Source organism: Gouania willdenowi, chromosome 19, assembly GCF_900634775.1.
Source record: "Gouania willdenowi chromosome 19, fGouWil2.1, whole genome shotgun sequence".
NCBI classification, from domain to species: Eukaryota; Metazoa; Chordata; class Actinopteri; order Blenniiformes; family Gobiesocidae; genus Gouania; species Gouania willdenowi.
The window spans coordinates 20,208,496-20,223,000 of NC_041062.1; the positions used below are offsets into that span (position 1 = coordinate 20,208,496).

At 38.3% G+C, this 14,505-nt stretch overlaps 1 protein-coding gene across 1 annotated transcript in view; it reads left to right on the forward strand.

Annotated features, from left to right (window-relative positions):
• The window catches only part of radil2b (Ras association and DIL domains 2b), a 31,760-nt gene that overhangs the window by 12,696 nt on the left and 4,559 nt on the right, over nucleotides 1–14,505 (forward strand). The window contains exons 8-13 of the mRNA XM_028476516.1: nucleotides 1,209–1,246; nucleotides 1,333–1,496; nucleotides 2,889–3,001; nucleotides 8,943–9,195; nucleotides 11,512–11,684; nucleotides 14,285–14,429. Coding sequence (XP_028332317.1) covers nucleotides 1,209–1,246; nucleotides 1,333–1,496; nucleotides 2,889–3,001; nucleotides 8,943–9,195; nucleotides 11,512–11,684; nucleotides 14,285–14,429 — 886 coding nt within the window. The remainder of the gene's footprint in view (nucleotides 1–1,208; nucleotides 1,247–1,332; nucleotides 1,497–2,888; nucleotides 3,002–8,942; nucleotides 9,196–11,511; nucleotides 11,685–14,284; nucleotides 14,430–14,505) is intronic.

The following is a 14,505-nucleotide window of genomic DNA, read 5'->3' on the forward strand; positions in this document are numbered from 1 at the left end:
TTGCTCGGTCGCGGTGCATTCTAACAATCTCTTGGTTTGTTATTTTATGAACGCAACAGTTCAATCTACTGGGAAACTATGTTTTTACTTATTAATATTGTGGATTCTTGTATCAAATGCCAGTCACAGGGCGGTCTCCAGGATTTCTAGACACTTGCACCAGGTTATATAGAATATTTGAACTCTTAAATAGTTTTGAAAGGTTGCACGTTGTTTTGTTGCTATAGATGTCTGACCATTAGTGTGGATAACATTAACACTTAAAGTTTTATACATAAAGGCTGTCATTAAGTGTCATTCGTTACCCTAACCCTGCTTAACCCCACTAGATCCCTTCACCTAACCCAAAAAATGCCAACATTGCTCCAAAGGTGTCATAATTTAGCGAATGACGCTTAAAGCTGATATCCGGAGTTTCTGAGAAATCTAAATGTTTATGTATGATTCTTTTAAAATGCGAAAAAATACCTAACTGGTCTTTTACTATGGCCAGTGGTCATTCATATACATTAATGTATATAAGTCAATCCTTCGTCCTATAGACTCCTATACAAATGGAAACGATTGCCGAATGCGCCCAGCCAATAGACTTCGACTTCCTGTTTTTGAGACTGTCAATCAAAGTGAATGTGGAACTGTGCATGGAAACAAGGCCGCGCGTCACAGCAGAAAACGGGTAAATATGATTTTGGCTCTTACCCGATCCATAGACCTATATTAATGCGACCCAATGCAACCTTGTTATGTTCTGCGATGCGCGTGCAGAACAGTAGAGGCGTGGCTTCTGGTAGATTGGCAGAGGCAGGGGGAGGAAGTGGAGCTGGCGAGGGCGGGACATTGAGACATTTCTCTCAGAAACTCCGGATATCAACTCTGACAATGACAGATAATACAGCGTAATGTCAGCCTTATGTATACAACTTCAAGTAAAGTGTTATCGATAACACTAACTCTGGAACTGCAACCTGCAGCAAGTAAAGGTTGAACACAATAAGAACTTTTATAACAATAATTTAGTGAGATTTGCTAAGCTTTAAAAGCTATTGGAAGGTTTGCAAACACAAGAAAAAGGATGTAATCGGGCATCAGTAGTGAATAGATCTGGTTTTGTCCATTTCCTTTGATTATTATTTATGTTCTAATGTAAAGTGGTAATCTTCATGTCATTGTGCTGAAGGCTAAACCTGTGGTTATTTTATTTCATGCAGGAGCAGACAAAGGCCCTGGCTGTTCTTCAGCCTGAAGAGTAAGTAAACGTTGATATGTGAATTAATCCAAAGACCTCCACATGTGATCAATCACCCAGTGCAATGATGGATTTTCTTTCCCTAGTCTCTGTGTAGATTGTTTGAAGACAGAAGACATCCCCGCTGTCACTGTATGTGAGTTAATACTGGGACTGCGTCCTCTGGTGGTGTGGATGTCCAACAGTCTGGAGCTGCTGCAGATCATTCAGCGCCAGCTGCCACTCATTCTGGAGTGGAGGCTTCAAAAAGGTCAGACGTCACATGGGAGGGAAAAGAGACGAGAATTGTGTGACCAAAGAAAAAAATTGTCACATAAAACACAGCAGAACTGCAGTATTTTTAAAATGTTGAATTTATGAAAAAAAAAACATTCACATTTGGGGTTTAAAACAGTTAAATGACAGGTGGGACAGGGAACCTTTACAGAATCAGCTTTTATTTTGAAGGGGCCATCTGCAATCTTCACAGAATGATCTTTTATTCTGAAAGGATTACGTATTTGGCTTCTGAGCACAACCTATGATGTCATCAACTTTTATTTTTAAGGAGGCGCTGTCTCCAACCTTCAGGGAACCTGCTTTTATTCTGAAAGAATATAACCCCTCAGAGTCAGTATAACCCTCAGTATACCCCTCAAAGTCAGTATAATGTCACTGTTTTAATAGGTTTGAATGGGTCATTTTTAAATGTATTTTTGCCAATTAATCAATAACTGTTAATTTCCAGAACATTGTATTAATAGTATTTTGTACCTTTGTTGGTACAATCGGACTAAGTGTGGAGCACGAGTTAACCACCAAATATAATAATAATAAAGTACACGGAAAACAATGGTGATACATCTGGATTCCTCACTAATACAAACACTTGATGATAGCTTTAATAGCTCTATAAGAAATGCAAACAAGGGCAACAGGAAAGCTGCAAGTAAAACGTTAATCCACACTTGATGAATTCCAAATATTGAAAAAGGTGAAATAACACACGGAGGATGACATTAAATCAACAGACCACAGAGCATTACCAAAAACAGACAATCCACATCATGACATCGTACTCGCGGGCTGACCAGGACCAGGATCAAAGGAAAGAGGGGCCAAATCAGCAATTAAAAGATCAGTACAGCGTCAGAATAAAAGACAATAAAAGGATAACACTACCATATCTGTAGCTATAACTTATTTAATAGAACAGCTACAGCTGGAACAAAGCTGTTCCTGTAACCCTTTTTAAAAAAAATAATGTTGCAATGGGGGCTGAGAGTTTTTCATTCTTCAAAGGGGGCGCAGCAGAAAAGGTTTGGGAACCACTGCTCTATAGGGTATATTCTTATATCCTCTACATTAGAAATCTACATTAAAATACCAATTTGAAATCTTTTTTTTAAACTTCACCCTATTTATCTATTATTAGAAATATTAAATTTAACAATATGTAAAACAAAACACACAAAAAAAACTAACTTAAGTGAACTCAACTCATTCACTTCAAATTGACTTTATCACCAAACATTACATTGTGTATCTTCCTAATTGCCATAAATACTTCCCTTTTATTAAGGTAAGGCACAGTGAATGAAATGTACTTCATAAATCGCTGTAATCTCAATGATATTCATATTTTTTAAATCCGTTCTTTCAGCTCAGCAGGAGCTTCAGCTAACGTGGGTTCATTCGGCCACTGAGGAGACGATCGCTGTCTTGGAAGAAGTTGTCATGCTCACTTTTCAGCAGTGTGTGTACTACATTACAAAGGTAACATGTGCATGTTACGATACGTTAGCGATTCCAAGTATCGGTGTCGTTTGGATTCACTTGACTTGCATAAAAGCTGCAGTGTTACCTTAACCTGGAGAAATGAAGCAGCATCTATATATTGACGATGATGATGATGTGTAGCTTAAATAAGGAAAATAATCAGTGACTGAATGAGAGCTTAGAGCCCAGTGTGTGTGTGTGTGTGTGTAACCAGAAACAGGTTTTCTGCAGTCGTATATAAATCAGATTAATAGGGTATGAAAATAAATTATTACAGTTTCAGACAAAAAAAAAAATGAGCAGATGCAAAACAGATGTGTAAAAAATAAATCCAGTTTTCCCTTTGATCCATTTGATTTTTTAACTAAAGACTAAAGACTAAGACTACCCTGTAGGCCTGGAACATTTCTAACAAATTTCCAGTTGAGCTGGATGGGTGTGGGTCAGAACACCATCCAGGAACACTTATTCATGCTCGCTCATACAATGACATTTAGCTCTAGTTTTTTTTTTTTTTAAACCTAAAAAGGTTTCAGCTAATTGGCTGAACCGAGAAGAACAGATTCACTTTTCCCTGAACAAAGCTTTAGCATCAACTCATTCAAGCAAACTACAGGTAGTATCTTTGGAGCAGCCAGGCTAAGGTCCGTCTGTCATCTTATATATAATACAGGATCTATAGCGAGGTAAAAGACTGAAGCAAGCACATTTTTGCACTTCTGCAGCAGGATGTGGTTCCCTCAAACGACCTGCTCGTAGAAAGCTTTCATTTCATCTCCCAGCTAACAGTTTACAGATGGTCCGTCAGAAAATAATCCTAGAATATTAGTTTTTCATGTTTATTTCATCTTGCAATGTCCTAAAACTAGTTTAGAAGGATTGCCTGGTAGTGCTTTGACAATGATGTAAGTTGTGTTTTCTGTAAAATGTTGTACCCCCACCCTAGTTACAGTTTGAAACTATATACAATGTTAAACTACAAAGAAGAACTCCAAGGCAGGGGTGGACTGGCCATCTGGCATACCAGGCATTGTCTCGGTGGGCCGGTCCGGTCCGCTATGTTTTTTTTTTTTTTTGTTGAAGTGCGAGTGGAGGCAGACATGGTAACAAGTGGCCAAAAATGGTCCAAAAGTGGCAAAAACGTAGCAAGAAAAGAGTGTAAATTGACTAAAATGGGCTAAAAGCATTCAAGAGTGGCCAAAACATGGGCAAATAAAGAGAAACCAGGTGATATTTAATGGCAAAGGGTAGCTTTAATGGGCAAAATGTGGCAAACCATCGTGAAAAAGGGCAAAATGTGGCAAACAATAGTGACAAATGGCAAATATGTGCAACAAAAACAGGCAAAATGTAGAGAAAAAGGAAACAAGTTTATTCATTGGGCAACGGTTAGATTATTTAGATGAAAAGTGGCCAACGAAATTCAAGAAAGGACAAAAATTGGATTAAAGTGTCAAAATGCACAAATGGACAAAAAATAGGAAAAAGGGGTATTTATTGGCAAAAGGTAGCTACAGTCTGAAACTAAACAATGAGTATATATGAGTAAAGTGTAAGTAAAGTGACAAAAAATTATAGTAACAGGTGGCAAAAAATGGTCCAAAAGTGGCAAAAACGTTGCAAGAACAGAATGAAAAGTGACTAAATTGGGCTAAAAGCAGTCAAGAGTGGCCAAAAAATGATAAAAAGAGGAAACAGGTGGTATGTAATGGCTATATGAGCAAAATGTTGCAAACAATAATGAGAATGGGCAAAAATGTACAATAAAAAGAGGCAAAATGTATGGGAAAAAGGAAACAAGTGTTATCTATTGGGCAAAAGTTAGCTTATTTGGATGAAAAGTGGCAAAAAATGGTTAATGAATCGGCAAAAATTGGATGAAAGTGTCAAAAAGAACTTGCGAAAATGGACAAAAATGAGCAAAAAGGATTATTGTTAAAAGGAAGCTAAAATCTGAAAACAAAAAAAAAACATGGGACAAAGGAAGTTGAAAAATGACAAATGGAAATAGGTAAAAAGGGGTTAAAAAGTTTCCCCCTTTTAAGGTTTTAAAGTGAAATAATAATTAAAATTAGGACATCCACGTGTTGAGCACCACTGGTTTAATAACAGCTTCTACGTAGTGTCGCTGATAATGTAGTGGACTGGTCTGTCCCAGTCCACCCCTGGTCCATGGTAATACAAAATACTCCAGAAACCAAATATATAAAACATCTTCTGAAAAGATTGAAACTCTTTGACTGAGGTTTACTGTGTTTTTCAGCACTTTTCATTCTTTAAAGAGTTTACATGTTCTCCCTGAGGGCAATGGGGTTCTCCACAGGTTGTCAGTTCAAACACATAGCCTACATACAGTAGGGGTGTGACATTGTTGATAGAATCATAATACAGTAAGATTAGACTCAACTAACGTATCCAACTTCTTCTATTTGTTTCCTTCTTTGTTGGCGACCAGATTTAATCTCAGAAAAATCTTCCCTTGCACCTGTGTAACCTTTAACCATTCCTTTCATCTGTGCATGAAACAGCTTATCCTGATCAGTTCAAACTTGTGCACGTTACCATTTATAGATAACACATGGATCACTCATAGTACATAGACATTAGGGAAAGAATTAAGGAAATGTGTATTTCTAAGTTACAAAACCACGTCTAAAACCATCAATGATATGAATGAGGTTTACCAGCCCAGCAAACAATTACTGAGAGACTTTAAGTTGAAACTTTGTGATGCTGCTGCCTTTGTTTGGTCATGGGGTGGACTTTTTTTAGTGTTGGATTCTAATCCAAGCGTGTCGTCCCATTAATCATGACTGTCTCCTCAAAGACGTTTCAGGGCCAAGAAGCCTCAGCTAAAGCCCATTGCTTTAACTGATGATCTTAAACATTGAAGAAGTCTAGTTACATAAAACCTATGACAGTTTGGACTCCATCCTAACAGCTCAAATATCACTGGATGTTAGCTCTCCCTGTTTGTATAAGTCATGGTCACGTGGTCATATTCTGGAGGTGGATCCCACTGCCCGACCTAGAGATACACCATAGAAATCTGTCCAACTGTTGTTTTGTTTCATAAACAATAGGGATGTAATCTGCGTATCATTCGTTTTTCATTATGTAACAAAAACATGTAAAACGAAAAAAAAGTCATTATTTGATACTTGTTTCCAGAACCAAAATAAAAAAACGGAAAACGCCTTGTTTTTCAAATTCAAGCTCTTTTGCTTCTCCATTACCGATTTGCCAAAGTACGTGACCTGGATCCGACGCTAACGGCTATGCTAACGGCAGTTCGGCATGACAAGATTGCTGCTTCCTACTGTGCATCCGAAACGTGTCCTTTTCGCTTTAGCTGGTGTTGGGCACAGAACGCTTCACTTCCGGGTCATGTACTTTGACAAATTGGTAGGGCTGTAACGCTAAGGCCTGAAACCAGCAGAAGAAGATGGACTCTGTAAACAGAGGATTTCCAGACAGACCAGCTATAGGTTCATTGCATAATCATTGATTTTGGTGCAGTTTACATGTTGTCGTTGTGGCTCTTGACGGCTTTTCTAAAGGCACAAGTAAGCTGAGTGACTCAGGGTGGATTCCTTCCTCATTTTCTCCCAGCATTCCCTGTTTCAGATCGATGCCAAGCTGAGGTTTTAGGAATGTGGTTCTCTGGCTGGTATCTAACAGTTGGCGGGTGTGAGAGTGAGATTGAAGAGGAAATAGGTTGTCGGTGTAGAATTAGCTCGAACAAAGCTGTTCTTGTCTGGATTTGCTTTGAAAAAGTCCAAGGAGCACTGGTAATGAAAGAAGACATGCTAACCACCGTGTTCTTCACATGTGTGCTTAGCTCTTCTCCTACCTCCTTACAGGAGGATTGTGTTACTGCATAGTTTGTGGGTGGTAGGATTTCCAACCGTCATTTAAAATCTAGTTTCCTCCTATATTCAACCATATGACTACTGGTCCTTTATTGAACTGGTATGGGAAGCACATTGTCCGATATTTCTGTGAAAATCAAAAACAGACTGTAAATAAATAAATGTGTTTTAACAGTAATGAAAACTATATTTTATACAGAATTCTCATTGTAGCTCTTTTCTGCTCTGTGACCACACACCAGGGGTGGACTGGGACAAAAATTCAACCCTGGCATTTTCTGTCCAGACCAGTTCACTACATTCGGTCACTGATGCTCAACATGTGGCTCTTTATGGCTTAATTCTAATTTTTAATTCCCCAGAAAACCTTAAAACTGGGAAACTTTTTAACCCCTTTTTACCTATTTTCTTTGGCTATTTTGCAACTTCCTTTGTCCCATTTTTGCCCCTTTTAGCTACCTGTTGCCAATAAATATCCCTTTTTAAATAGTTTTTGTCCATTTTCATTGTCTTTTTGACACTTTGTCCTTACATTTTTGCTACTTTTCATCCAAAAATACTACCTTTTGCTCAATAAATACCACCAGTTTCATTTTTTCCTAACATTTTGCCTCTTTTAGTTCCACATTTTTGCCCTTTTTCACTGTTGTTTGCCACATTTTGCCCATTTAAGCTACCTTTTGCCATTACATACCACCTGTTTCCTCTCTTTTTTGCCCTATTATTTGCACTCTTGACTGCTTTTTGCCCATTTTTGTCGCTTTTTACTCTTTTCTTGCCACCTGTTATTCAATTTTTTTGACTCACATTGGAGGCGATTTAGAAAATGAATGAACTTGCACTGCTCAACATTAGCCGTCTTATGGGTCATGTCAAAATAATCATTAAGAAAACAAAAAACATAGCGGACTGTACCACTTTGGGTCACCCCTGCTGCACACTCTTGCACAAGTGTATGATGCTCATCTCATTGGTAGATCGAGGCACTTCTGTCTGCCAAAAATAGACCCAACAAGATGAATACACCTCGTTGGATCTCTGATTGTCAGGTCTCAGACATCGCTGACTGTCTGTCCCTGAGCAGGACATTTGCTCCCTCTTCAGCAAAATATATGAAAAGGTTTTAAAAACACAATATTTATCATACTGGAATAAATCTAACAGCTTCTTACAGCCAATACCATTTATTTACAGTGCCTAATTACAGTATATAGGTGATCCTTGAAGTACGGGGCAGGGTTAGGATCAATTATGATTGTAATTGCATAATTGATAATCAATGACATTTATGGTGTAGTTATAATTTTAATTGTAATTTAAAAAATCTATTGCTGTCGTAATCATCATAATTCAATTTAGATAATCGACTTTGTAATTGCAATTGCCATGAAAATTCTATATATATAGTTTAACACAAAACTGGTGAACGATGTTACAGTTCTATGTACTGTTCTACACATATGTAGTTAATTAATATATGTTTCATAACAAGCTTTCCCACATTTTACCATTTAAAAAAAATGTAATTGACGCAAAAAAGAGGGCTTGAATGCCCACACCAAAAATATCAATACCGACTGTATATTTTCATTGATTAGGAAGCCTAACAAGCTAACCAATAGATAGGAAAGAAATTAGATAATAGATTTCAGTTGTTATGGTATTTTACAGCTTTTTTAAGGCCCGTTATCATTAGAGATGCTAACAGAAAGCTAACACAAGAGGAAGGTTAGCTTTTATTAGGTTATTTATTTCAGGGTCAGTAAGTGTGATTAACTGTAATTGAACTTTAGTAATTGAGAATGTAATTGTAATTGACTTTGAGGATAGAAAATAATTGTAACGTAATTGGTATTGGAAGAAAATGCTATTTACTGTAATCATAACTCAATTGTAATTGAACATGGGTAATTGGAAATGTAATTGTAACTGAAACATGTAATTGACCGCAACCAACCCTGGTACGTGGAGCCGATGTGTAGGACAGCTGGGATGTGACTGTGTTTCCTGGTTCTCTAAGTAGTCTTGAGTCCTGAGTTAGTCATACATTGTCTGCTTTCCTTTAGGTTCTCTACCCAATCCTGCCTGGACTCTTGGATCACAACCCGTTCAGAGACTGTTCCTCTGAGAGCAGCCCCTCCCTCTGTGATGCTGATGGATTAAAAGTCGCTGCAGGAATCCAGCAGGTGTTGGACCTCCTCAATGAAAGCGATTTGTTATTCTCAGACTGTCAGGTCCACCCTGAGATTTCGTCTCAGTTCATTGGCTACCTTTTCTACTTCATCAACGCGTCACTCCTCAATTCACTCCTGGAGAGAGGTACGATAACTGTAGAGCAGCCTGCACAAGGGGTGCCACAACGTTTGGTGGAAGAAGTCATTTAAGTTGTCTGGTTAATGGTTAGTCATAGTACTGGTTGTACTATGTATATGTATTCCTATGAGGCAGCTCAGTCTGTAGCTCTGTGAGGGACTGGGCCTACGAAATCCAAGCATTTCTATAAAGGAAATAACAGTGTTTACAATGTAGTGCTCTTCTTAATTAGATGGGTTTAAGAAACCACAGTGGGGGGGTCAGGGTGTGATTTTTTAACCCTTCAACCATCATTGCCATGTGCATTAGTCATGAGTTGAATTACCAGAGCTGTAACTGATTGTATTGCACCTTGAGAAATATATGTAGTCATTTACATGTGAAAGGGTTAAAAATGCTACACAGTAATTAAAAAAAGGTAAAATTGCACTTTAAAAATATCAGTAATTCACTGCTCTGGCCCACTTATATTAAAGCTGCGGTATGTATGACAGAGATTTAAATTATATCTTGAGTATAAAAGGTTTAAGTGCTGGAAACTATAGAACATCCATTGCTGAACCTCCAACAATGATTCTTAAGTTGTCCCGTTGGTGCGTTCAGTAGTGGGCGCTCCTTGAATTACCCCGCAAAACCAGTTTAACTTACATAATGGAGTACATCAACCAGTTTTTAGTCTGATCCCAATAATAGTGCTCTTAAGTGTTGCACTTGGTGCGAAATCCACTTAAGAACAACCAAAAGACGGTGCTATATTGTAGTTCAAATGGTATTTGTAGAACAGCGATGAAACTTTGTAGGGATATTGTTTTAACCTCACTGATCAAGAATAAGTGATGATTTTGGTGCTTAACCCATTTAAGACTGACTTAAATGATGCACATATCAAGTACATATCAAGTACATCAGTAATATCTGGTGAAATTGTACTTTAGATATTACTGATCAAGAATCAGTAGTTCTTAAGTGACTCATTTAGTGCAAACTTGGTTTAAAAACAGCCCAAAGGTGGCGCTAGTGCTGTTACATTTAAAGCACCGCATGAGTACATCATTGAGAGTTGATCTAATTATTTCATATGCCAAACGGATCAAGAATCAATTGTTATTAAGTGACCAATCCAAAACTAATCATAATCAAGAATGACCTGGACCTACTGTATACCCGGAGCTATAAACAATTTGAGGAATTACAAAGAAGAGGTTTATGAAACTTGCCTTTACTTTTTACTAATGTCCTTTCAATGCGTTTTCCCTATTGGATATTCATGTAAGTTGTTGCTCCATTTGGCTTAATCTGTTAAAGTTGCAGTATGTATGTTTTCTTTGGCTTTATTTGGTCAAAATTCTTTACTAACCCCTTTCAGCACATTTTAAATAAAAGTGTTCTGAGAGAACTCTGGACCTCTGCTCCTTCTCTTGGTTCTGTATTCAAGCTTTAGAAAAACAGGAGCGTGACGCCCCTTTTAAGCCAATCAGAGATCTTTCTACAGAGTGCGCCATGAGCTGTTTTGGGCATTACTATTGGCTGCTCGACGTCAATGAAGTTCATGTATCATCAATAGTAAAAGTGTAAAGGCCGGGGCGGTGTTTAGCTCGGTGGGTTGAGCGCCCGCCCCATGTACAGAGGCTATAGTTCCTCACCTGCAGCGGGTCCAGGTTCGATTCCCGGCCTGGGACCCTTTCCTGCGTGTCATTCCCTGCTCTCTCTGACCCCCTTCCTGTCAAGCAACTGTCATATAAAGGCCACTAGAGCCAAAAAAAATCCTTAAAAAAAAAAAAAAAAGTGTAAAGGCTTATTTTTTAGCAGGAAAAGTTCCCGTTGCAGTGCTAGGCACAACGATTACACAGCAAAGCAAGCCAAAAAAAAAAGGAAGACCGACGTGGTGAAGCAACAGTCTAAGTCCCAAACATAGTCGGGCAGAACAGACTCTCCATGACTGCATGCTGTCCGCGCCACATGCTGGTGTCAGAGGGAGAGTGATGACAGACGGGATAAATCGTGTGTAAACCTAAGAGAGCATTTCCAAGGTGGAGAAAATATACACAATTAATTTGGATGTGTAGTGGTGTGTGCAGCTGGGATCAATGCAGTCGCTTGTGAGAGACAGTAACTAGAGAGTGATACGTGCTCCAAAACATCAGAAAACTCTCCAATAACACAAGATAAAGTCCCTACATTTGTCAGTAGTTTCTATTGAGAAATAGAGAAGTTTACTTTAAATACTGGTCTCTGTTAAGAATGGGGCAGATTCAGGTTTGTGTGTGGAAACAGTTGCTGTCTCTGAAAACACACAAACACTAACGTGTTCATCTGCTGCAGGCTCAGAGCAGGGCTTTTATCAGTGGTCCAAAGGCATCCAAATCCAAGCCAACCTGGACCTGATCCTGGACTGGGCTCATTCTGCTGGACTGGGAGAACTGGCCTTAGAGCAAACACAGGCTCTGTGCTCAGCCATTAACGTGTTAGCTACACCCAGGAAGATTTTACTGCAGGTACCACACACACACACACACACACACACAAGCACGTCTAACCCATGGGGGATGCAGGGGATGCGACACCCACGTTTTCATAAAAACAAAAATTCATCACCCTCTCTTTTCTCAGAGGGATTCATTGTTGTTGAAAACATATTGGTCCAGTTAGATTGATTGAATGGTGATCAAGCCAATCACAGCCAGCCATTTGACGAAGCCACCGTTCCATGAAGGTAAAGAAAGAATTAACAGCGATGAGTACAGTGTAAGTAAAGTGACAAAAAATAAGTAACAGGTGGCAAAAAATTTACCAAAAGTGTCAAAAACGTGGCAAGAAAAGAATGAAAAGTGACTAAAATGAGCCAAAAGTAGTCAAGAGCAGTGTTGGGAACGTTACTTTAAAAAAGTTATTAGTTACTCACTACTTGTTCCAAAACGTAATTGAGTTAGTAATTGAATTACTCTATAATTAAGGTAACTCATTAACAAAAGAAAGTAACTACTTGCATTACTGTTTAAAAAAAAAGTTTCTATATGTCAAAGAATTCAGATTTTTTAGATGCGTGTGTTGTTGTGAGGCGCTTCATTAAATTTGAGTTGCTTACAACAGATGTGGACAAAGTCTTCACTCCTGGATATAATGAACACTTCACATGCACGTTCTTGCCTTTGACCACAATTCATTTAAAGTAATGTTTGTATCGCCACCTTAAAAATGTCAACTTTTCATCAGACTGCTCCATGCTCACCATCTCTGCTGCTTCATCAAATCTGTAGTGGGTGTGTGTGTGTGTGTGTGTGTGGCGCGTGTGTAAAAACACTGGCTCTGATTGGCTACCATGAAACATAACGCCGCCTTAGCCAATCATAATCGCTCACCTTGTTTTTAACCCCTCCTCCTCACTACAGCTGCGTATGAAGCCAGGGATGCTTTCGGATAAAAGTTTATTCAATCAATGCATGTAACGCACCACATTTAACGTTCAGTAACATTAACGCCATTGTAATGGCGTAAAAGTAATTAGTTAGATTACTGAAAAAAAACGCTGTTACCTAACGCCGTTATTTTAAACGCTGTTATTCCAAACACTGGTCAAGAGTGGCAAACAAATTGATAAGATAGGAATCAGGTGATATGTAATGGCTAAATGAGCAAAATGTGGCAAACAATAATGAGAAAGGGCAAGAATGTAGAACAAAAAGAGGCAAAATGTCTGGGAAAAAGGAAACAAGTGTTATTTATTAGGCAAAAGTTAGCTTATTTGGATGAAAAGTGGCAAAAAAAAAAAAAAGGTTAAATAATTGACAAAAATTGGATGAAAGTGTCAAAAAGAACTTGCAAAAATGGACAAAAATGAGGAAAAAGGGAAATTTATTGGCAAAAGGAAGCTAAAAAAAAAAGTGTCAATTTCTTTGGAAAAGGGGGAAAAATGGGACAAAGGAAGTTGCAAAATGGCCCAAGAAAAAGGTAAAACGGAGTTAAAAAGTTTCTCCCTATTAAGGTTTTTTGGGGAAATAATGATTAAAATGAAGAAAAAGAGCCATATGTTGAGTATCACTGACTGGTTTTAGTAAATTAATTTAATAAACTAAATTGGGATTCGATGATTGCCCTACCATTAGGACACCCTCACTTTTAAAATCGCTGTTCCACCCCTGCACACACACACACACGCACACACGCACACACACGCACACACACGCACAGACCACAACTTTTTACACAGTGTTGTAAGTTTAAATCTCTAACACTGCTGCCATCTGGTGGCCACATTGAAGAAGGCACTGCTAGTGCTAGTGTCTCCTCAATGTTAGCAGAGCATGGCTAAAGCAAGATAAAACACAGAGCAAGATAAAAAGAAAAGAAAAAAAAAAGGTTTCAAACTTTGTCTGATTGGAAAAGGAAAACCTTTGGTGCGCACTATAAATCACCTTGTCTCTGTCAATATTTACATTATCGGAATAAATCCTTTAATTTCAGTTTCTGAAGCTCAGATGTTAAACTTCACTCTCAATGTGATGTCATTACAGTAACTCCACACACACACACACGTTTTTAGACTTCCTACCTATCGTTTACTTTTATTGTCCTTTTTGAATAATTTATTTGGAATTTCATACAAACGTCCCTCTCTCTTTAATTTAATGTGGGGTTTTTTTGGTCATAACTTTAGTCAAATGTTAACGTTACAATAGTGTGACATTCTTTATGTTCTACAACCCTGCTGTGATATTCAGTTTGATCTCAGCTATAAACTGCTCCATGTTTACATTGATTGAGAATTAAGTGATTTTTTTTTCCTTACTGTATTCGTGCGTATGTCACTCATTATTAGAATCACTGTATTATTATGAGTTATATTGAAGTACATGTTGAGATCGGCATATCACTAAACTAAGTTTGCCCTGATAAAGTATTTCTTTTTTTATTATTATAATGTTTTGAAACCCTTTTAAAATTGTAGTCACCCTAAAATTCTACATTTAAATAGATTTTCTTTATTTTTTTCTAATGAAATAAACTTAAGAAACAACTTCCTTTAAAATGTACCAGACATTTGCTGAGAATGTAATGTGTCTGTGTGTATTCTGGTGCTTTTGTTCTCGTTGCTCAGGCCTCCTGGGAGTCGCTGCGCTCAGACTTTCCTGCCCTTCGTCCCTCACAGCTCAACCACCTGCTGGCTCTCTATTGGCCAGCCTCCACCTGCAGAGCGCTGTGGGCTCCATGTGCACAGGACCAGGAAGCAGCTCACAGAACTGGTGTGGATTACATGTTCTCCATCCTAAACTAACTTCCCCGTGGCATTTCTGTAAAACACGTCCCTTCCTTTCTTCC